This window comes from Tamandua tetradactyla, chromosome 1, assembly GCF_023851605.1.
Source record: "Tamandua tetradactyla isolate mTamTet1 chromosome 1, mTamTet1.pri, whole genome shotgun sequence".
In the NCBI taxonomy this organism is placed as follows: Eukaryota; Metazoa; Chordata; class Mammalia; order Pilosa; family Myrmecophagidae; genus Tamandua; species Tamandua tetradactyla.
Window position 1 is genome coordinate 169,385,894 of NC_135327.1, and position 24,750 is coordinate 169,410,643.

At 39.8% G+C, this 24,750-nt stretch overlaps 1 protein-coding gene across 2 annotated transcripts in view; it reads left to right on the plus strand.

Moving 5' to 3' along the window:
• SND1 (staphylococcal nuclease and tudor domain containing 1) overlaps positions 1-24,750 on the plus strand; it is a 499,108-nt gene that overhangs the window by 280,525 nt on the left and 193,833 nt on the right. For both annotated transcript variants that reach the window (XM_077124437.1, XM_077124455.1), the window contains one exon: positions 10,020-10,092. In XM_077124437.1, coding sequence (XP_076980552.1) covers positions 10,020-10,092 — 73 coding nt within the window. The remainder of the gene's footprint in view (positions 1-10,019; positions 10,093-24,750) is intronic.

The window sequence follows — 24,750 nt, forward strand, 5'->3', positions numbered from 1 at the left end:
ATACGTTGTTGGGATTTTGATTGGTATTGCATTGAATCTGTAAATCAATTTAGGTAGGATTGACATCTTAACTATATTTAGTCTTCCAATCCATGAACACGGTATGCCCTTCCATCTATTTAGGTCTTCTGTGATTTCTTTTAACAGTTTTTTGTAGTTTTCTTTATATAGGTTTTTTGTCTCTTTGGTTAAATTTATTCCTAGGTATTTTATTCTTTTAGTTGCGATTGTAAATGGGATTCGTTTCTTGATTTCCGCCTCAGCTTGTTCATTACTAGTGTATAGAAAAGCTACAGATTTTTGAATGTTGATCTTGTAGCCTGCTACTTTGCTGTACTCATTTATTAGCTCTAGTAATTTTGTTGTGGATTTTTCTGGGTTTTCTACATATAGTATCATATCGTCTGCAAACAGTGATAGTTTTACTTCTTCCTTTCCAATTTTGATGCCTTGTATTTCTTTTTCTTGCCTAATTGCTCTGGCTAGAACTTCCAACACAATGTTGAATAATAGTGGTGAGAGTGGACATCCTTGTCTTGTTCCTGATCTTAGGGGGAAAGTTTTCAATTTTTCCCCATTGAGGATGATATTAGCTGTGGGTTTTTCATATATTCCCTCTATCATTTTAAGGAAGTTCCCTTCTATTCCTATCTTTTGAAGTGTTTTCAGCAGGAAAGGATGTTGAATCTTGTCAAATGCCTTCTCTGCATCAATTGAGATGATCATGTGATTTTTCTGCTTTGATTTATTGATATGGTGTATTACATTAATTGATTTTCTTATGTTGAACCATCCTTGCATACCTGGGATGAATCCTACTTGGTCATGATGTATAATTCTTTTAATGTGTTGTTGGATACGATTTGCTAGAATTTTATTGAGGATTTTTGCATCTGTATTCATTAGAGAGATTGGTCTGTAGTTTTCTTTTTCTGTAATATCTTTGCCTGGTTTTGGTATGAGGGTGATGTTGGCTTCATAGAATGAATTAGGTAGTTTTCCCTCCACTTCGATTATGTTGAAGAGTTTGAGGAGAGTAGGTACTAATTCTTTCTGGAATGTTTGATAGAATTCACATGTGAAGCCGTCTGGTCCTGGACTTTTCTTTTTAGGGAGCTTTTGAATAACTAATTCAATCTCTTTAGTTGTGATTGGTTTGTTGAGGTCGTCTATTTCTTCTTGAGTCAAAGTTGGTTGTTCATGTCTTTCCAGGAACCTGTCCATTTCTTCTAAATTGTTGTATTTATTAGCGTAAAGTTGTTCATAGTATCCTGTTATTACCTCCTTTATTTCTGTGAGGTCAGTAGTTATGTCTCCTCTTTCATTTCTAATCTTATTTATTTGCATCCTCTCTCTTCTTCTTTTTGTCAATCTTGCTAAGGGCCCATCAATCTTGTTGATTTTCTCATAGAACCAACTTCTGGTCTTATTGATTTTCTCTATTGTTTTCATGTTTTCAATTTCATTTATTTCTGCTCTAATCTTTGTTATTTCTTTCCTTTTGCTTGCTTTGGGATTAGTTTGCTGTTCTTTCTCCAGTTCTTCCATGTGGACAGTTAATTCCTGCATTTTTGCCTTTTCTTCTTTTCTGATAAAGGCATTTAGGGCAATAAATTTCCCTCTTAGCACTGCCTTTGCTGCGTCCCATAAGTTTTGATATGTTGTGTCTTCATTTTCATTTGCCTCTAGGTATTTACTAATTTCTCTTGCAATTTCTTCTTTGACCCACTTGTTGTTTAAGAGTGTGTTGTTGAGCCTCCATGTATTTATGAATTTTCTGGCACTCCGCCTATTATTGATTTCCAACTTCATTCCTTTATGATCCGAGAAAGTGTTGTGTATGATTTCAATATTTTTAAATTTGTTAAGACTTGCTTTGTGACCCAGCATATGGTCTATCTTTGAGAATGATCCATGAGCATTTGAAAAAAAGGTGTATCCTGCTGTTGTGGGATGTAATGTCCTATAAATGTCTGTTAAGTCAAGTTCATTTATAGTAATATTCAGGTTCTCTATTTCTTTATTGATCCTCTGTGTAGATGTTCTGTCCATTGATGAGAGTGGTGAATTGAAATCTCCAACTATTATGGTATATGTGTCTATTTCCCTCTTCAGTGTTTGCAGTGTATTCCTCACGTATTTTGGGGCATTCTGGTTCGGTGCATAAATATTTATGATTGTTATGTCTTCTTGCTTAATTGTTCCTTTTAATAGTATATAGTGTCCTTCTTTGTCTCTTTTAACTGTTTTACATTTGAAGTCTAATTTGTTGGATATTAGTATAGCCACTCCTGCTCTTTTCTGGTTGTTGTTTGCATGAAATATCTTTTCCCAACCTTTCACTTTCAACCTATATTTATCTTTGGGTCTAAGATGTGTTTCCTGTAGACAGCATATAGAAGGATCCTGTTTTTTAATCCATTCTGCCAGTCTATGTCTTTTAATTGGGAAATTCAGTCCATTGACATTTAGAGTTATTACTGTTTGGATAATATTTTCCTCTACCATTTTGCCTTTTGTATTATATATATCATATCTGACTTTCCTTCTTTCTACACTTTTCTCCATGTCTCTCTCTTCTGTCTTTTTGTATCTGACTCTAGTGCTTCCTTTAGTATTTCTTGCAGAGCTGGTCTCTTGGTCACAAATTCTCTTAGTGACTTTTTGTCTGAGAATGTTTTAATTTCTCCCTCATTTTTGATGGACAATTTTGCTGGATATAGGAGTCTTGGTTGGCAGTTTTTCTCTTTTAGTAACTTAAATATATAATCCCACTGTCTTCTAGCTTCCATGGTTTCTGCTGAGAAATCTACATATAGTCTTATTGGGTTTCCCTTGTGTGTGACGGATTGTTTTTCTCTCGCTGCCTTCAAGATCCTCTCTTTCTCTTTGACCTCTGACATTCTAACTAGTAAGTGTCTTGGGGAACGCCTATTTGTGTCTAATCTCTTTGGGGTGCGCTGCACTTCTTGGATCTGTAGTTTTAGGTCTTTCATAAGAGTTGGGAAATTTTCAGTGATAATTTCTTCCATTAGTTTTTCTCCTCCTTTTCCCTTCTCTTCTCCTTCTGGGATACCCACTACACGTATATTTGTACGGTTCACATTGTCCTTGAGTTCCCTGATACCTTGTTCAAATTTTTCCATTCTTTTCCGGATAGTTTCTGTTTCTTTTTGAAATTCAGATGTTTCATCCTCCAAATCACTAATTCTATCTTCTGTTTCTTTAAATCTGTCATTGTAGGTATCCATTGTTTTTTCCATCTTTTCTACTTTATCCTTCACTTCCATAAGTTCTGTGATTTGTTTTTTCAGTTTTTCTATTTCTTCTTTATGTTCAGCCCATGTCTTCTTCATGTCCTCCCTCAATTTATCGATTTCATTTTTGAAGAGGTTTTCCATTTCTGTTCGTATATTCAGCATTAGTTGTTTCAGCTCCTGTATCTCATTTGAACTATTGGTTTCTTCGTTTGACTGGGCCATATGTTCAATTTTCTGAGCGTGATCCGTTATCTTCTGCTGGCGTCTGGGCATTTAGTCAGATTTCCCCGGGTGTTCGACCCCACAGCTTGAAAGATTTTTCTGCGCAATCTCTGGGTTCTGTTCTTCCTATCCTGCCCAGTAGGTGGCGCTCGTGGCACACGCCTGTCTGTGGGTTCCACCAGCGAAAGTTGCTGTGGGTCCCTCAACTCTGGAAAACTCTCGCCGTAGGGGAGGTTCGGCAACCGAAGCGTCTTGGAAGAATGCCAGCCGGCCCGGGGTTCCAAACGCGGGGAGGGTCGCCGGCCGTCGCAGCACAGGAGAGCGTCCGGCCAAATTAGCCAGTCGACCCGGGGCACCAAGCGTGGCGGGAGGGCGCCAGCTGTCGCAGCCCGGGAGAGTACACTGTTCCCAGCTGACGGGGGAGTCACGTGTTTGGAAGGGATCCCCCGGTCACTGTTCTCCACAGTCTGGGGATTTCCGACCCAACTATCTCAGTTGTTCCGGGGGGCCTCGTGTGGTGGGGGCACCAGCCGCCGCGGCCTAAGGGGACCGCCTGTCCAATTTTACCAGCTGGCCCAGGAAGGTGGAAGGGAGGGACTCCGGTCGCTTGCCGTCCCACCCAGGAAAGCCCGTGCTCCTTGGTGATCTCACCGGAGCTGTTTCTCCCAGATAGTCAGCCATTCCAGGATGGGGTACGCTGTCCCTTTGATCTCCCTCGTGGTTCCGGGAGCTGCTCTGTATTATCTCCACTCCCCCAGTAGCTGTTCTGGAGGAGGAAAGGTGAGGGCAGCAAGGCTGTCGAGGCTGGTGGCGGAGGAGCACGGTGAAGGCGGGGGAAGAGGGCACCGTGGTGGTTGGAGAGCAGCCGGAGCAGGAGGGGGAGGAGAGGGGAGGAGGAGGGCGGGCGGCTCGGCAGCTACGGGGCTTGGGCGCCGCGCGGCGGGCCGGCGGAGAAAGAGAGGGGAGGAGGAGGGCGGGCGGCTCGGCAGCTGCGGGGCTTGGGCGCCGCGCGGCGGGCCGGCGGAGAAAGAGAGGGGAGGAGGAGGGCGGGCGGCTCGGCAGCTGCGGGGCTTGGGCGCCGCGCGGCGGGCCGGCGGAGAAAGAGAGGGGAGGAGGAGGGCGGGCGGCTCGGCAGCTGCGGGGCTTGGGCGCCGCGCGGCGGGCCGGCGGAGAAAGAGAGGGGAGGAGGAGGGCGGGCGGCTCGGCTGCTGCGGGGCTTGGGCGCCGCGCGGTGGGCCGGCGGAGAAAGAGCTGATTTTTTTTTTTTTTGAGAAGTCCTGTTGCAGTGGTGTGCAGTGTCAAATCAAAATGGTATGTAGTATCAAAAGAGATCATTACATTTAGTTCAAATATTCCTGAAGTCATCTTGGAAGAAATTGGCAAGGGTCTAGACCAAGATGGTTACCAAAGGGCCAGTGGGCACAATTAATAAGGGAAAAAGTATTGATGTAGGAGATAAAACAGAAGCTGAGATAAGGAAATTATGGTCCCTAGTTACTAGGAATGCATTGTTAAAGGAAAATTATGGATGAGGAGACATACTCAAGGGCTCTAGATCTCTCAGCTCTATAGCCTCCCTTACCCAATCATTTCCCTGTTATCTCTCTATTATATGCCATTTCTGCTTTCTGTCATTTTATTTTCTTTAGATCTCTTTTATATATGATAGTAGGTCATTTTTGCATAGGGCTGATGAAAGCCCCCACTTCCCAGAAAACTGAAGCTCATCTAGGACCCCTGGTTAAGATTTCTTGATGGGACAACTATTTTATGATCATAGTATGGTTGAATGTAACCATAAGTCCTTTGGCTTGTTTTTGTGAACTCACAAACATATTTCCACTGTATAACAGTGTACCATCCGTCAATTGGAATTAACGTTATGTCCTGTTTGTTGGCACAAGTTGCCTTTTTTTTTTGCATGGGCAGGCACCAGGAATTGAACCCGGGTCTCCAGCATGGCAGGTGAGAATTCTGTCACTGAGCCACCACAAGTTGACTCTTGTTACATGTCAGTGGTGCTGAGGCTTCCTGCTTGGAGAAAATTGGTCCTTAAGTTTTTTTAGGCTCTAGTAGGACCCAACCTTCTTCATTCCCACATTTTGCCACTGTATGAGTTTTCCAGCTCTCATAACTTTAGAATTAATGCTTACTCTTTTGAAGACCATTAAAATGCCTCCAGAGCTCTTTATTTTGTTACACTGCCTAATTCATAAAACTCAGTTCAGGTGAGATTTTAAGAAAATAATTGTTTTATCCTGTACATTTTGAGAGTTTGTTTGTTTTTGTTTTTAGAAGATATTTATGTCACTGCTGCATTTCCTGCAACACTCCCGCAGCCCCTTTTCACATCCCACACCCTGCCAAGGCAGCCACTGGTTAAATCATAATAGGGTGGGCTGCCTCTGCCTTATTTAGTATCCTGTGTGTATTCTTCCTGAGCTCAGGGCCACAAAACCTAAGAGCCAAACTCTGTTCCTTTGCTTGAAGACTATATTAAGATTCTAATGGTGTTGTGCTGAGGCAGTGGGAATGATCTTGCTTTAACATAGCCCTTGTCTGCCTTTGCAGTACTATGTTTTATCTTCTAGTGGGAAGACTGTAGCATCTCATCCATAAGAATTTCCAACTTTGCCATTTAAAGAAAGAATGTCTTCCAGTAATTTGAATCAGGCTCAACCCCAGGCTTGCAGCATTCTATAGCCTTGTGGCTTCTATAAGCAGCCTAGAAAGCTGGGTTTTTGTTTCTCTTTTGCCCTGTTACCCTTTGTACGTACGTGATCATACACTGACTTTTCCTGACTGGTGATGAATTTTGTCCATTATTGACACTGCTGGTCTTTTACCATCTTTTACTGCTGCTTCTTGGGGAAGAAAGCTTCTGAGAGGAGCAGGCTGTGTTCTGCCCCCCTGCTTCCATTCTCCTGGCCAGCCTGAGCCTTTGTGAGGAAACAGTTATTAAGCACACACAGCAGGAGAAGTTTAGAAGTCAGGAGCTTCATTCCTTGCCTAATGAAAAGGGATGTAGAGCTGTGGCTGCAACCTGCAGGGAGAAGCAATGTGGGAAGGGAAGTTTAGTGTTTGCTCTATGGAGCAGGTATCAATGGAGGCAATTCTGGCTACCTGAATAAGACCCCCTATGTCTCACAGGGCAAGAGTTCCACAAACATATCCTGGATGAACTGAGTTATGTAAGATGCAGGGGGAAAGCTCCACTGAGAATGGGTGACAACAAGGCAGCACCCTTTGTTTTCAGCCGGATCTGGATCTCCACATTTTTTTTCCCCCTTTTTCAACCCTAGGGCAGCCATATCTTATATTCTTGGAGTCCTGAGTCCTGGAACAAGGATGTGAATTCCCTATTACAAAGAACTATGGAAAACATGCCTCTCTTGGTTTTACTCCTTTCTTCTTTGAAATTTATGCATGGACTCTAATGTTGGGGCAGCGCCTCCAGAAGCTCTTACTGTGCCATCAGCCTTCCATTAGGCTCAGGAAGTTCTTCAGGTGATGGCTCTCCCAGGGTCATTTCCACAGCAGAAACAAGAACTATAGCACAGGAAAAGAAATCCAAGTTGAGTTATACCATTTAGCTAATTTCTCAGAAATTCCTTACATTTTTGGCAGCCTAGCTCTGGTATACCACTTTGGCTATAGATACTCTCTAGGTGGGCCTCATTTTAACTTTATGATTAACTACCTGCTAACTGAAAGAAAGGTTGCTCTGATTTTATCACTAACTAACAAAATAAGAGCTTTCTTGGTTTACATATGATGTTGTGATGCTACGTTCTAGCTGCCTCTTGGATGTACATGAAATTGATCTGATTTAACCATCACATCTTTGAAGTATGAAAATATCGAGTCTTTGAAAGTTCTTCCAGAGAAGGCAGACTATTAATAAATAAGTGACTTTTATAAACAGACTTAATTTTAAGGAATTCTGGGTTGTATCTTTGTTGTTTTTTTAATATATCATTTGTGCACTATTATCCAAGTTTTCAGGTTTGGTGTGTTATTTATTTTTCTCTTTTTGTAGTACTTTCTGTTTTTTTTTTTTAAGATTGGTTGAGTCCTGGTGTTCTGCTTTTGCAGAGAGCTACTTGAGAGTCATAGGGGGAAAAAACAGAATTTAGTTTACCACCTTTAGGCTTTTGCCTTGAGAACCTTTGCTTTCTACTTACTCCATCCAGGCTCTGTTGCATTTTCTTCACTGTATACGAAATGCTGTCCAGCCCTCAGCAAAGGCCAACAGTGCTCTAACGTGAGAGTTAGAGTTCAACAGTGCTCTAACATGAATCTGTCTGTTTATAGGGTAGGTTCTTTATTTGGGTTCTACCTCAGAGGACCTACAAAAAGCTTAGCAGGACTTACCTTGAAGGGAAGGTGAGTTTTAATCAGGGTGGAAGTGAGCTTGCCGTTCCTTGCAAAGGCTCTGTTCCAAAGGCTGTATCTTACAGTTTACAACAGCAAAATTGGGAAAGCCTGGAGGAGGCAGAGGTTGTAGAAATAAAATGCATGCAGGATAACAAGCAAGGCTTTGGAAAGTAACAGAGTTGGTTTGTTTGTTGGCTTCCAGTTTTTAGTTTCCCATAAAAAAACACCCCCTAGTCTACTCCTGTTAGCTTAGAAATCCCAAGGGTCAGGGGCAAAACACAAGAGTCAGCCCAAACCCGGGATCACTAACATGATCCTTGAATAATAAATCACTAGATTTCTAAAGCTGAAGCCCTTGATTCAAATTCAAGAGGAACGACACAATTTAAGGAACATCTAAATCTTTTCTTTCAGTTAGCAATTTATATTGTAGCGCGAAAACCAGGAAGGAGGCCGCAGGCCTCCAGGAACGTTCCTCGAAGTTAGAACAGGCTGAGACTAAGGATCCGTAGCTTCAGGAAGCAGGTTTTATTAGCTCCTGCACACGGTGGGGGGGTGGGGAGGGGGCAGCTGAGTCACCTCAAAAGTCTGAGCCCCAAACAAAAGGCAACCTTAGCTTTTATACACTCTTTGACATGTTAAAGACAAGGTAAACAATTGGCTGATTTAAGTTGAGAATGGCCCAGAGCTGAACCATTGAGGGCCCCCCATCCCAGGAATGTCTTCTTTTGCCTACGTGCATTTTCACCAGTTCCTGAAGGCTAGGGGAGGGGGTTTCTATACAGAAAATGTGCCTTATCTCACTTGCCTGCAAGGAGAGGGGGTTTGGGGATTTTCCACAGAGAGCACAGCTAAACCAGAAAGAGGGCAAGGCCTGCCTGCTACAATATCAAAGTTAGTGCGTTTGTGATTTTTTTTTTCTCTTTTTAATGCTGTACTGTCACTTCTTACCCTCATCATGGAATGAAAACTAGATAGTGAGGAGAGCATTTGTTTGTTGGCTTCTGAATCAAAAGCATTTCAAATCAGTTGCGAGGTCCCAAGATGGAGGACAGAGAAAGGAGTAGATAAGAGAAATATGACCCATCCCATTTGTTTATGTGGGGTAGATTTAGAAAGGTAGGACCCTGGAAGTAAACCCTGCAGAGCAGTCTCTTTACTCCTTTCTGGTCATTAAGTGAGAACCTGAATGGGAAAAAGAGATGTGGCTACTTTGATGAGGGTTCCCCCACCCCCCCCACCCCCACCCCCCACCCCCCCACACTGACCCTAGTCTAGGCAGCTCTCTTTATACTTTCTTTGAAATTCAAACATTCTAAAGAGGTTGGTTAGCGAAATAGCTATTCTTCTCTCTTTCTAAACTCAAAACAGTTTCCTGCTTGAAGCATATAGAACACATAAGGTCTTATTTCATAGTATAGTGACTTAGTGATTTACCAATCAGCTTTTACCCTGTGGCCCTTCATTGTTACATGAGTGATCATACCCAGTTTTGCTTAGACTCCTATCCCTGAAACTACCTCTCCAGGGATTAGGAGATAAAAGGTAAGAGATTATAGCAAACCAACCAAATGGTCAGATATGTGCATAGACCTAGAGTCCCCTGTCAAATGCAGTTATTATAACCTAAAACTGATTAAAATTTTGGCTTAATGTCAGTTATGTAGTATTTGCTAATTTTTTTTCTACTGTTAAATGACTTTTCTGTACAATATTACTTCATTCAGGGCAACTTATCTTTTTAGCTTGGAGGAACTTATTTCCATTAGAATTGGAACACTAGCTACATATTTTGCATTTAAAATGTTTCGTGTGATTAAACCCTGAAAGAAACGTTATTACCTCTGTTTCTTACAAGTGTGCTCTTCCGACTGATTCTTCTTTTGTGCCTGGAACAATGCCTTTAATTTGGAAACAAGTACAGGAACTATTTCCTATTACCAGGCACACTGAAACTAGCAGCCAAGTGCTGCTAAGTGGGCTTAGAAGAGGAGCGAGTTTATATCCTCCCCTCCACCAAATACTTTTACAAGTCAGTGTACTGTGTAACTTATATAGATGACAGATCACCATTTTAACCACTGTCTTGTCTCTCCCCCATTTCCTACTCTTTTCTATTGTGATTCTTATTTTAATCAGTTTTCTTCTCTTCCTTTACAGAGCTATTAAGAATGGCAAAGGATTGCATAGCAAGAAGGAAGTGCCTATCCACCGAGTTGCAGACATATCTGGGGTGAGTCCTATACTTGAATAGAGCTGTGTGCTTCAGAGGAACCAAGAGCTTGTCTGCCTGTCACCAAAGGACTTAAGCTTATGTGTGTTTTCTGTAGCTTGTTTGTTTTCAGCCACTGAATGTGATTTTTTTCTAGGGCTTCTGCTTCTGCTTCTAGAGGGATCCTGTTTTATATTTTGGAAAAGCAAAATTCAAATTAGGGCACAAAACCTCATTCTGTCTCATCCCCTGAATTGCTTCTATGTTGCTTTTGCATTTTTAATTATTATGAATTAGAAAATACTTCTTCGCAGTTGTATTAAAATTACCTTTTTTAAAAATCCCTGTTTAATTCTAACTATGAGTGGGAAGTCAAATAAAGGTTTTAGGACAGTTAAAGAATTCATTGTGATTTCTTCATGAATTCTTCCTCTGGTTCCTACAGGTGGGAGGGAATGAAGGAATGTGTAAGCATCCTTTGAGATAATAGTTTTAGAAGAATCCCTAGCACAGTTACCTCTGAGCTCCCAAAGACCATATCACTATTTAGTGATGAGGACTTTACCCTTGAACTTTAGAATCTGTGGGCTGAATAGATCTTTTGGTTGACAGTGTTCATTCACTGAGTGCTTAGTATCTACTAGGAACTTGAAAACATAACAAACAAAACTGATAAAGTCCTTAACGTTCAAGTAGGAGAGAGAGAGACAATTGCAATGTCAGGTAGTGAAAACTGCTATGAAGAGAACTAAAACCTGCCATAGGATAGTGAGCAGTGTAAGTGTTGATTTGGATCTGGTGGTCAGGAAAGGCTCCTTGGCTTATTGATTCACCCTCTGTTCGTGGAACAGAACATAAATCATCCATTCAACTCCCATAGTCACCAATTGTTATAGGAGAAGATCCAGGTCTGTGGCATGTATAGGCAGGACCACCTAGCCCAGGAGAGATGAAGAAGGAAGGGTAGTACATTTTAGCTTGGACACTCAGGGGACTTTCCTTGGACACCAAAGATTACTCCTATACACAAAAGCTTCTAGAGCCCAGCCTAGCCCACAGCAGTAATGAGTTAGTGTATATTGTCTTCCTATTATGTTGTGTTCCCAGACTTGAATGAGTTTCTTCCTTGTTGTTCCTTGTGATTATTGATCATATATGTGTCTGACCAGCTCACCCCTGCTTAGGTGTAGTGGTTGAGCTTTTCTTTCTCTATCACCTGTCACTGCTGATTATAGGTTAAATAGTGTTACCTACATCACATTAATTGGACTGCAGTCAAGAAGTCTCTGTTAAGTAGGTCGTATATAGTGGTCTCTGTTAAATAGGTCATACATAGTGGTGCATGTTCTTTGTTTAGAATCTTGAGAAGTCTAGAAACTTGTCACTATTAGCCTTTGACCAGTAGGTGACTTTGGTGTATCTGCTAAGGCTGGATGTTTACAGGTGTGCCTCTCCCAGCACAGTTATAACAGGCCTGTTTTCCCCCTGGCTTATCCTGCTTAGTGATTGTTTGGCATGTATATTATTCATTTCTGCATGTATCAACTATGGCATTCTTACTGTTTTCTTTAACATTGTTCTTCTAGTGAAGATAGAGTAATCAAAGGGAAGTTAGTGACTGTTCAACTGCAGGAAAAAAAAATACACAAATACCTGTTTTGGAAAACATAGTAGCACAATGGAGGGACCTCTAGCCTAGGACTGTCAGATATGTCCTTCCAAATGTCTTCTGCCAGGCCCATACTCCAGGACTTTCCAGAAGGTGAAATAAATCTTTGTGATAGGTGCTGTCTTTTAGTGGTGGGATTCATGTTCTTGCTTGTTTTTGCCACTGTCAGTACAGTGAAAGCTTAGCAGGTTTTGGGGGTAAAGACACACCTGCTTGCAGCTGTCCCTTGGGCACTTGCCAGTACAGTGCCCTAATGGTTTTTATTGCCATCTTTAAATCTTCTACCCCTTTCCTTGAGGCTTTTTGGTGTCTTCTTATTTCTCTGTTTTTATTTTTGCTTAGTAAGGGGTTTTGTGAAACTTGTCTTCATTTTTTTCCTTCCTTTTGACCCCCCTTAAACTGTGGCTCAACTTCATACCTATCATTATTCTCTCTTCTGCATGGATATTGGAGAATTGGTCTGCTTTTAAGTTATTTAAAAATAAATGCCAGTTAAATTTCCCTCAGTTACCACATAAAAAAAGGAAAGCATGAACAAGTGAAAGACTGAAAGTGAAAAAGCTATTCAATTTAAACAGATGTCAGATATGACCTTGTCTGCCTGGATCACAAATTATTCAACTTAGATTGCAGTATTTTGTGTGTGTGCGCCCTCTGTAATAGAGTTTTGTCCCTCTCCCCTCCCCCATCTAACATTCCCTTCTATCTGTGACAGCGTTGTGTTAAGTATATGTGTATGTGTGGGGTGCCCTTGTGCCATTTAAGTGAGATGTATGGGGTTTTCTCTTCCTGAAGCATAATGGGTATTTCGCTTTCTGAGGGACAGGTAAGCATGTGAGTTCAGACAGGCAAACAACTTATAGTGTGATGAAGGAAAAAACACCTGGAATAAAGGCAATATACTGTATGCATATATTATGGTCTCCAAAAGGTTTCTTAATCTTTTTTTAATCTTTAGCCTTTTTTGTCCTTGTTCCTGGATGGATCTCCCTCTTCTTTGTAGGCCATGATAAATGGAAACTTCTGTTGAACTGACAGTGTATATAATATACTGCCAAAATAATTTACGGTAAACTGGTTTTTGTGTATAATGCCTCTTGCCAATCTTCACCCCGCCACAAAACACATCCTTGGCGAAAAAAAAGAGAGAGCGCACATAAGAAAAGAGATGCCTAAGCTCACGTTTTATCTCCTGAACAGAGAAATGTACTCTGTGGAACAAGTGGTATCATGATTGTGAAATGATTATCTGTGATGTTGGACTAATCCTAACTGCCACTAAAGTTTGGAGATGACTTTCTACCTATAATTCATTTCTCTTTTGCATTTTCAAAAACCATTTCATGGGGTGTAGGATAAGGGTTCAAGTGTATTAAAATGCCTTTGTATGGAGACTTGGCAAGCCTGAGACCTGCAGGGCTGACTTAATATGGTAAGAAGTAAGTAATGCAGGCACAGGGATGGGAGGGTCGACTCTCTGTTTTGGTGAGTGAGACTGCCTCTGTAGTAGTGAAACTGAAGGCTTTTCCGGTCCATTCATCAGCTTTCTCTGATGCTGGAGCTGGTCAGTTATTAGCTTCTAAGTGTGCTTTCGGGCTTGGTGTTGGGGCTATCTCAACCAAGCTTCTTCTCTCCCTTTCCCATATCGAAAGCTGGTTGTAGTTTAATGACTTCTCAAAACATTTTATGGTAGCTCCCAACTTTGGAATTGTCTGCTTTTTGTTTGTTTGTTAGTATGGAATATCTTGGATGTTAATGTCAAATGAATGTTGTTTTCCATAAGGCAGAAACTTCCACGGCTGCATTTTACAACAGTCTGGTTTCCTTTCAGGCCAGGATATCCCCCCTTATGAATGTAAAGCCAACTAAGAATTTGACTGACTTGGTATACTGGCTCTGATTTGATGTGGGGGATGGTTCTGTGGTGACTGCTTCATTATTAGTAGTTTTTTTTTCCCCCTGATCCTACCCCGATTCCCTCTCTTGCTATTGTACAAAAAGCTGGAATGTGCATGTCAGTGGAATATAAAGATATTCTTTATCTTAGGTTTATTAATTGGTTTTTCTGTGGCCTGCTCTGTAATAAATATGATCTCCTGCAGATACAGAGTGTAAAACAGGCTATAAAATGAGGCTGGTGCATGGCTTACTGTTGTTCTGGTAAATCAGACAAATCAGTTATGGTTCCAAGATGAGCTAAAGCCCCTGGCTCCCTAGGTTGCACCAGAGCACACTGATTTCTTCCTTCTCCTCCACCTCTCCTTTCTCTTCCATTCGTGCCTGAGCAGTATTCAGTGAGCCTTGGTGTCTGTGGAGGTGTGCTTTTGAGTTTTCCTGTGTTGCCTAGGTTGTCTCTGTTTTTTCCTTTCTAGTGCTTGAGGAGTTATGTTGTTTGTGGATGATACTGTCAGAGGCTAGTGCCTAGACCATTGTCCTCTTCAGTCATATTTCCAAAACTGCCAGCATGGGGACAGATTACCAGAATTGGGGTTGGGGGAGTCTTTCTCTGAATATCTTCTGCTTCTCATGTTATCTGGTCACAACAGCTCATCTGTTAATTCCACTGTTGTTTGCCCTCCTGTTCTCTCCTTCTTTGCTTTCACCAAATCGAGAGTTTCTTTGCCTGTCTTTTAGCTGTTTCTGTGCTCACATGGATATCTTTGGAACTTGGTTTCTAAAGACTACTTGCTGGGTCTGGGGGTGGTATAGAGGTGGGATGTCAGACTTTAGGTTCCTGTGCTTTTTAAATTACTCTATTTTAACTTGAAATGAAGCCTTGGCAGAGTTGACTAGTGAGATTCTAACTTGCAAGTATGAAAGTATTGAAATATTTCTTTAAATATACACACACACAGTAAAAGGATATGATTGTCTAAGCATCGTCTACTGACCTCTCCCTTGAAGTCCTTGTTTTTTCTGTGCCCTCTTGAACTTAAGTAGTGCGGTCTATTTCTCCTTGAGGTATTTGAAACAGTGCTCCTTTCTATAAGAGGCTTGGGGACCTTTGCAGAAATTGTCTTTCCGTAGCACCACATGGGGTTGGACTGCACTGGTAGATTTTTTTTTTTTTTAAGTAACATTCTTTTCTGCCAAAGAGAAGAAAAAAAGTGGTTTGCCCAGTGTACCAGTTTGAAAGGATGTATGTATCCTAGAAAAGCCATGTTTTAATTCTAATCCCATTTTGTAAAGGTAGCCATTTCTTCTAATCCCTATTCAGTACTATATGTTTGAAACCTTAGTTAGATCATCTCCCTGGAGATGTGACTCAATCAAGAGTGGTCATTAAGCTGGATTAGGTGGAGATGTGTCTCCACCCATTCTAGGTGGGTCTTGATTACTTTACTGGAATCCTACAAGAGAGGAAACATTTTGGAAAAAAGTAGGAGATTCTGAGAGAGCAGAAGATGACATAGCCACAAGAAGCAGCGTCCACCAGCCAGTGACCTTTGGAGATGAAGAAGGAAAACATCTGCCGGGGAGCTTCATGAAACAGGAAGCCAAGAGAGAAAGCTAGCAGATGAAGCCATGTTCACCATGTGCCTTTCCAGATGAGAGAGAAACTCTGTGTTCACCATGTGCCTTCTCACTTGAGAGAGAGACCCTGAACTTCATCAGCCTTCTTGATCCAAGATATCTTTCCCTGGATGCCTTAGATTGGACGTTTCTCTAGACTTGTTTTAATTAGGACATTTCCATGGCCTAAAAACTGTTAACTTGCGACTTATTAAATTCCCCTTTTTAAAAGCCATTCTGTTTCTGGTATATTGCATTCTGGCAGCTAGCAAATTAGAACACCCAATAAATCTGAAGAAAATAAAAGCAGTACAGTCAGCAGGGCCTTTATAAGTTAGGTGTGTGTTAAGTTGTGGTTACCCTTATGTGTCTTCTGACCCACTTAGTTTAGATTTTCTTTGTATTCTCATCTGAGAATAAAAAGTTTCCGTTTCCTTTCTGTTCCTATTGAGAATGATTAGGAATTTGATAGTTTAGTAATTTGATGACACAGAGGCTCCTTTCTTGTTTTGTTTTGTATGATTCTTACATATTCCTTCCCTCTGTTATGCTCCCCTAGCCTCACATCATACTCTGCTATCTCTTTTGTGCTTACTGCAGTGTAAGTTGGACAGGCAGCACAAAGTCCGCTTGGTAGATTTCTCTGAGCTGGAGCTCAATGCATGCCTTAGCTGCTGGACCCCACCCACTGCTGAGCTCCCCTTTTGCTGCCCTGGAAGAACCAGGAGGGAACTTTGAGAAAGTAGCCTCACTGTCTGCTAAGCTTTTTAAGTCCGATGACCTCCATTAATACGTTATCCCCTTGAGGGGAAACCATGGACAGTGGGAGTATTGAGTTCTTACCTCTCCACTGTTTGGGTAGTTGAAGTTGTTTCTAATTTAGGAGAAAGTATGGCTCTCTCTGTTCTCTTCTTCCTCTCTCCCCACCCAGAAGTTCTTGAACTACAGTTGGACTGAAAGGTGCAGCAGATTGACTTGGACTCTGACTGTACAGAAACATGTGTGCACCATCTCCCTTCTTTTCCCACCCCCTTCTTCCTCTCTCCCTACCTCTTTTTAAGCCCCACCTCTGCAAAAGATTTTTTTTGTTGTTAAGGAAACCTTGATTTTGTTATAGAGAGTAGCTTCTGCCACTTGCTCTCACCCTAGGGGTTGGGAACATTGCTTTATCATCTTTTGAGAGTGGTTCATATCAGCCACACGAATCCTATGTGTCATGTGTCCAGTTCAAACTTCCCAGAAGGGCAAGGGTAACCCCTTCTCCATCTAAAGAAATCTAAAAGGATTTGTCCTTTCCATGGGAATAAGAGAGACATTTTTCTTGACCAGATTGAACAAGTCTCTGAGTAAAAAGTGAAAAGAAATGCTGGAATATTTTCAAGATTGCATCTCAGCATTTACCACAATTAGTGGTAGTTCTTTAAGCACTCCCTTTTACATACTTTAGTCCACTGAGTTCTATTCTTTTTGTGTTCTTTGAGCCACTATAGGGCACTAAATTTAGGACATAGTCTCTCCCTCTTTTATTTAGTTGGGGGTACCAGGAGAACTTGTTAAAAGACATTGATTAAAGAAGATAAAAGATTTAAATGGGCAAGAAGATTACTAGGTATCCTTTTAATGAATTCCTGGGTACTGTCTTACAGACTCTTTGGGGTTATCTGATTCTGTACGGTTCTGCTTCTTCATTGTTGGCTTGGCTGTATTTCACCTCTATAGAGATAGAATTTAATTTGAAGGACTGGTAGTGATGCAAATGATTCTTCTTCATTGAAATGTGGTCCTGTAGAGATATAATTAATTTCTGCCCTGTAAAAGAAATTATTTCAAACTTTACACTTTTACTCTAGTTTGCTTCTTTAGCAAATTTACTTCAGCTTTCTTGGTTGCTCATACTATATCTGTTTTTCACATTCTCCATTGAATTAGATTCTGTCTTTACTTAATGAGTTAAAATAAAATTTTTGACATATTCGTTTTTTATTTGTGTAAGAGTCATGAGTTTATCTTTTTGAAAATTATCCTTTAACAGGGAAGGCAGTTGCAGAAACAAGAGAAAAAAACGAAACCAGTTACAACAGTGGGCAGTAAGAGAACACGTAATTATGTGCTTTTGAAATCTTTGTTTTATTGTCTGTATCCAGAAATGTGTAATTTGGTTGTGATAGTTCTGAGGTGAATATGTATCTTTCACCCATAGAATATCTGGTTCCATACCTGTACCTTACTTGGGCTACCATTTTGTTCACAGACAGGCTTTCCTTTGGAAATTTTAGGCACCATAGCCGATAACCTTGACGGATTGGAAATTAGACATTGAAGACAGGGTTCGGTGTGCTGCCATTGATTGGTACATGTCAGTTCTGCAGTTTATCACCTCTGAAGAAGTATTTGATCAGGTGACTGCCCTTGTGTGGAACACTGTTGGAGACAGGGCTTCTTTAGTTAATGCTTCTTAAACAAAACATCTTTCTCCCCAAAATCATCAGTACACTTGATATGTCACTGCAGAGAATTCTGCTTTCGGGGAGTTTTATGCTACATGTTTTTCTAGTTTCCTTGCTATTCCTTGTTTTTAACTATTTAACATTCATGAATGCATACAAATAAGCTCCTTAGAAACACAGTCTTAGCTTTCATTTAAGTGTACTGAGCTATAATGATTTTTTTCCTTTCTTCCTTTGTTGAAAGAAGGGAAATGAAGGAAACCAGGAGTGTTTTTTCCAAAGTGGCTTCACTTTCCAAAAGGAGTTGCCTCTAGCATAGATTCTTTTATAACTGTTTCATGCTCTTCTGTTTTCCTTCCTGTTCTCTGGGTGCATGTAGAAATTGCTCTGTGATTCTATTTCATGGACCTTAATTAGTTAAATGAACCCTTTACAGGCTTGGATAAGTGAATATAAGGGTATTTTTAAAGGCAGTTGATAAAATTCCTGATTCCCAGGTTGACATCCATGATTGCGTTGTCCAGTCAGTCCCATGACTGCTGAGTGATGTGATAAAACTGGAAACATTTCTGCCCAACCACTGCTTCACTCCCCACTTCACCATCATAAAACTGCGTAGCCCTTGATTGAACTCATTTTGTTCTGTGACTATTGCTTATGTAAACATCTCAAAGTAAGTCATTTTACTAATACAGACATTGTACCTACCTATATTTTGAGGCTTTATTTAGCATACTTCCAGCATATTCCAGACAGAATTTGTTGTACAGATTTTTGGGCACTCAATGCAGTGCTGACATCCATTTTTTAATAGGTTTTCAGGGTTGCTTTGGAATACCCTAGTAGTTTTGTGCCTGAGTATCTCAGGAAATGGTGTTCTCAGGACAAAATGATAGAATTCCTAATACAATATCAGATAAAGCTTGGATAAAGCTATTACCCGTTTCTAATTGGAGGAAAATTTATGTTGTATTGATTGTGCATTATTGCAGCATGCCTGGATACTTTACCCACAATACAGCCTATTTATTTTCTGTATATCAAATTTAGTCTGTTCTGCTATTTAAAGTTCTCAATCAACTGACTCTGACTACATAGCTAATTAGCACTTGTGGTGTGGCATTTCTTCTTCTAGGAATGTTTTCTCCTCCTTTTCCTTCAGTACACCTCTGTTCTTCCAGGCAACTTCTTCTCTTTATCCCTACTACTTTCTGATCAGTCCTGTCTTTGGCATTTACATAAGTAGTCAGTACTTTGATTTTGCATTTGTTGATGTTGGTTACTCTTCCCAAGTTGTTTGATATATATGCAGTGGTTTTCCTCACTAGTTTCTAGACTCCTAAGACAGGAGGATCATTTTGTATCAATTCACAGTGCCTAGTTTAGATTTGATTTACCAGGTAATAAACTACAGCAGGATGAAATTGTGTTTAGAAAACCATCTCCCTGGCTGATAGGTACAGATGAACTATGCTCATTAGTAACTGAAAGTGAAAAGGCTAGAATGATGCTGCAGAAAGGGTATATATTTTCTAGAAAACAGAGGCAGTATTGAATTGTGATGAGTACTCTGGATTCTACTATTGGATCACCTGAGTTCAAGTCCTGGCTCCATTGCTTGTTACTTTGTCCCCTTGAGGAAGTTACTTAACCTCCCTGTGCCTATTTTCCCATCTGTAAAATGGGTATTATAATGGTACTTAGTTCAGTAGATTGTGATGGGGATTGAATGAATTCATACATGCAAAGTATTTAGAACAGTTGATGTGATAAGAGCTCCACAGACAGCAGTCTTTTCCATGGGGTTGATTATTACTGAATGGCTTAGCATTCTACCTAGTGCACAGAACGTCCTCTATAAATGATAACTGCCATGGTCATCATCATAGTATTTATTTTCTAAACGCTTTTATCCAATTCACGTCCCCAATCATACTCCTCCCTCCCCTGAATTCTTTTATTGCATCTTTATTTCTCATTTGACATTTAACTTATGCTGTCTTTGGCTTGTCTTTTAAATAGGCCTTTGTTGAAGGAGTGGATGAATGATCAAACAATAAGTATTTATCAAGAGTTTATTATATGCCAGACATAATACTGAATATTGAGGATATTGCATTTTAAGAGAACGTATACATTTAGTTCCATAATTACAGTTGCGATAGAAGTACAGAGATCTCTGAGTGTGTGCCTAGATGATTGTAGCTTATTCTAGATTGTCAGAGAATAACATGAGGCCAAAAGGAGGAGTTGGAGAAGATCTTCCTCCATGCTGAAGAATTAAACCATATATAAGAAGTTCCTAACATAGAAAGGTGCTTGGGTTCAAAATGGAAGGCCAGCTATTGCTGGAGTATCAGTGGAGAATAGGAGATAAAATAATGCATGATCAGGGTGGGCCATGGTGGCTCAGCAGACAAACTTCTCACCTGCCATGCCAGAGACCTGGGTTCGATTCCTGGTTCCTGTGTATGCAGAATAAAAAGCGTGATCAAATCATTTGGACTTTACATTCCATGGTAAAGATTTTGAAATTTTGAATTTTGTCCTAAAAACAATGAAAAATCATTGCAATGAGAGTAGAGTAAGTTAGTATTATATATATATTTTTTACATGGAGCAATTTCATATGCAGTTTCAGCTCAAAATGTTTTCCAAATTTGTTTACAGAATTTATTACAGTGCCGAAATATTTATTTGTCTCAAAATGCACAGAACAGTTGTAAGAGCTGATTCACTCTAGAGTACGTGGATTGCTGGCTCTGAAAAAAACTAGACAGTTATCTGACCGAAATTGTAAGTTTTTCTGGGCAAAATGAAATCAACCCCGAATGTTAGTATATTATATTCTTATTTTAAAAACAGAAATATACTAATTTTCTCTTTATTTTAAAATTTTTATTGTTGATTAAGTTATTTGGGTTTTTTTTTCCCTTGTAAATAGCATTGATTCCCTTAGCCAAATCATTTAATAGTCTGTGATTCTTTTCTTTTTTAATCTATAAAACAGCAAACACAAACATTCTTACCATATGATCATTCCATTCTTGTTATATAATCAATAACTCACAATATCATCACATAGTTGTATGTTCATCATCATCAATTTAGATTCCTTAGAACATTTGCATCAATTTAGAAAAAGAAATAATAAGAAAACAGAAAAAAATTCATACATACCATCCCCCTTATCCCTCCCTTTCATTGATCACTAGCATTTTAATCTACTGAAGTTATTTTAACATTTGTTCCCCCTATTATTTATTTATTTATTTTTCTTTTTTATTGATTTTTAAAAAATATAACAGCAAACTAACACAAACATTCGTAACTTATGATCATTCTGTTCTACACACATAATCAGTAATTCACAATATCAATACATATTTGCGGATTCATCATCATCATGATCATTTCTTAGAACATTTGCATTAATTCAGAAAAAGAAATAAAAAGACAAGAGAGAAAAAGTCATAGAAACCATACCCCTTACCCTTCCCTTCCCTTTCATTGATCTCTAGCATTTCAATCTAAATTTATTTTAATATTTGTACCCCCTATTATTTATTTTTATTCCATATGTTTTACTCATCTGTTGATAAGGTAGATAAAAGGAGCATCAGGCACAAGGTTTTCACAATCACACAGTCACATTGTGAAAGCTACATTGTTATACAATCATCTTCAAGAAACATGGCTACTGGAACACAGCTCTACATTTTCAGGCAGTTCCCTCCAGCCTCTCCATTACATCTTGAGTAACAAGGTGATATCTACTTAATGCGCAAGAATAACCTCCAGGATAACCTCTCGACTCTGTTTGGAATCTCTCAGCCATTGACACTTTGTCTCATTTCACTCTTCCCCCTTTTGGTCTAGAAGGTTTTCTCAATCCCTTGATGCTGAGTCTCAGCTCATTCTAGGATTTCTATCCCATATTGCCAGGAATATTTATTTATTTTTAATCCATATGTTATACTCATGAGTCGATAAGGTAGATAAAAGGAGCATTAGACACAAGGTTTTCACAAATCACACAGTCACATTGTAAAATCTGTATCATTATACAATCATCTTCAAGAAACAAGGCTACTGGAACACAGCTCTGCAATTTCAGGTGTTTCCCTCTAGCCACACCAGTATGTCGTAAACTATAGTAGAAGGGATATCTGTATAATGCATAAGAATAACTTCCAGGATAACCTCTCGACTCTGTTTGAAAACTTTCAGCCACTGGCACTTTCTTTTTTCACATTTGTCTCTTCCCCTTTTTGGTTCAGAAACTCTTCTCAATCCCTTCAAGCTGGGCCCTGGTTCATCCCGGGATTTCTGTGGCCGGCGGCTATTTTGCATCACACACACTGACAGAAAACAACCGCCTGACACTAAATAGCCTATATCTGTTTTTCTTTGTTTTCATTCATAACTCTGACAAGGCCCCGGCTTCCACGTCCACTATTTAATGTCTATTTGCATTTCATGCAATTGCTAAAGTTGGTGATTTCCCTGCCTGAAATGGAAGGCTTCCTCAGCCCAGGGTATATATACTTTTCTTTCTGCAAAGTTTTGTTTTGCTGGTTGTAGCTGGTTGGTCATTTGTGATTCCTTCCTTCCTTCCTTCCTCCCTCCCTCCTTCCCTCCCTCTCCCTCCCTCCCTCCCTCCCTCTCTTTCTCTTTCTCTTTCTCTCCCTCTCTTACTCTCTCTGTCTCTTTCTTCCTTTCTTTCTGTCTCTCACTTTCTTTCTTTTTTTTTTAACAATGGCTTCAATTTCTCTCGCTGAGAGGAGTTTCCAGTATTTCACAATCTAGGTGTGTGTGCATGCATGCGTGCATGTTTGTGTGTGTGTGTGTGTGTCGGTTGTGACTCTTTAAACAGTGTGTGTTGATCCTCTGCAGTTGAACATTACAGGCCTAAGGATTTCAAGAGCACCCTGAATATCCCCTTGGTGTGTGCTGGCTCGGTAGAGAAGGTATCGTTTTAGGTTGTTTTTTGTTTTGTTTTTTTACTTTTTTTATTGTATAATATAAATATATACAAAGCAAAGAAATAAAAAAGCAGTAGTTTTCAAAGCACTCTTCAAACAGTAGTTACAGGACAGATCCCAGAGTTTGTCATGGGCTACCATAAGATCCTCTCATATATTTCTTTCTAGCTGCTCCAGAATATAGGAGGCTAGAGGACTTAAATGCTTTTTGGTCATCTTTTTGTTCCCTTCTTCTTTTGTGAACAATAACATATATACAAAAAAGCTATTTATTTCCAAGTACAGCACCGCAATTAGTTGTAGAAGATATTTCAGACTTTGACATGGGTTACAATTTCACAATTTTAGGTTTTTACTTTTAGCTGCTCTAAAATCCTGGAGAGTAAAAGAGTATCAGTTTTGCGATTCAGCAGTCATATTCATTTGTTAAGTCCTATCTTCTATGTATAATTCCACCATCACCTTTGATCTTTTCATACCTCTCTTTGGGGTTGTTTGGGATATGGCAATTCTAAATTTTTTATATTGGAAGGGCCTGTCACTAATATGGGGCAGGGAGATGGAACTATCTATGTTCTGGAGAGGCTGGGCTAAGTTTCAGGATTTATCTGGACCAGGTACCCATCTGAAGGTTGTAGGTTTCTGGAAAGTTACTCCCGTGCCTGGAACCCTTGTGGAATCTTATATATTACCCTAGGTGTCCTTTAGGATTGGCTAGAATGTTCCTAGTTGGGGGTTGGCAGGTTATGATAGGTAGCAAGGGCTACCTGAAGTTTGTTAAGAGATTATTTTCTTAGATCAATTCCATTAAGTAGAATGCTGGGCCAAGAGATAGGATGTATTTTTTTAATATCATCATTCTATAAATCTTTATTGAGTAAGTGATTAGGTTTGTAATTTGAAGCATTTGTTATTCTTCAAAACAATCACAAGCTTCTGTTTTAATTAAAAAGCAAATTTCTACTGGGGACAACTGAATCAATAGGCCGAGCCCTTGATCTTGGTGTTTGCCCCTATGAAACTTATCCCTGCAAAGGATAGTCTAAGCCTACTTAAAATTGCACTTAAGAGTCACCCCCAAAGAACCTCTTTTGTTACTCAGATGTGGCCTCTCTTTCTCTCTAAGCCGACAGGGCAAGCTAACTCCCTGCCCTCCCCCCCCACCCCCTATATGGGACATGACTCCCAGGAGTGTAAACCTCCCTGGAAATGTGAACAGAAATCCTGGGATGAGCTAGGACTTGGCATCAAGAGATTGAAAAACCTTCTTGACCAAAAGGGGGAAGAGAGAAATGAGAAAAAATAATGTATTAGTGGCTGAGTGATTTCAAACAGAGTCAAGAGGTTATCCTGGAGGTTATTCTTAAGCATTATATACATATCCCCTTTTGAGTTTATGGTGTATTAAAATGACTGGAGGGAAGTACCTGAAACTGTAGAGCTGTGTTCTAGTAGCCATGTTTCTTGAAGATGATTATATAACGATATAGCTTTTGCAATGTGACTGTGTAATTTTGAAAAACCTTGTGCCTGATGCTTCTTTTATCTACCATGTGAACAGACAAGTAAAAAATATAGATAAAAAAATAAACAGTAATGGGGGACAAAGGTTAAAATAAATTGAATAGATTGAAATACTAGTGGTCAGTGAGAGGGAGGAGTAAGGGTATGGCGTGTATGAGTTTTTTCTATTTTGTTTCTTTTGCTGTAGAGATGCAAGTGTTCAAAAAATGATGAATATACAACTGTATGATGATATTGTGAGCCATTGATGTACACCATGTATAGAATGTTTGTATGACAAGAATGTTTGTTTAAAAAATAAAAATATTTTAAAAAAAAGAAATTTCTACTATAATAGTTGACATGCTTCTTTGGGCTGAAAACCTGGAACTTTCTCTTTTTGAATTTTGTAATTTTCTATTTTTATTAGCTCTCTTTTTAATAACTTAGGGCTTTAGGCCACGTGACATTAGGCAGGGAGGCAAACCAAGGAATCCCAAGAAGTACTGGCAGCCAGGGTGTTTAAAACTTTGGGGAGAAAGCATTGCCTTGCTGATGCTTT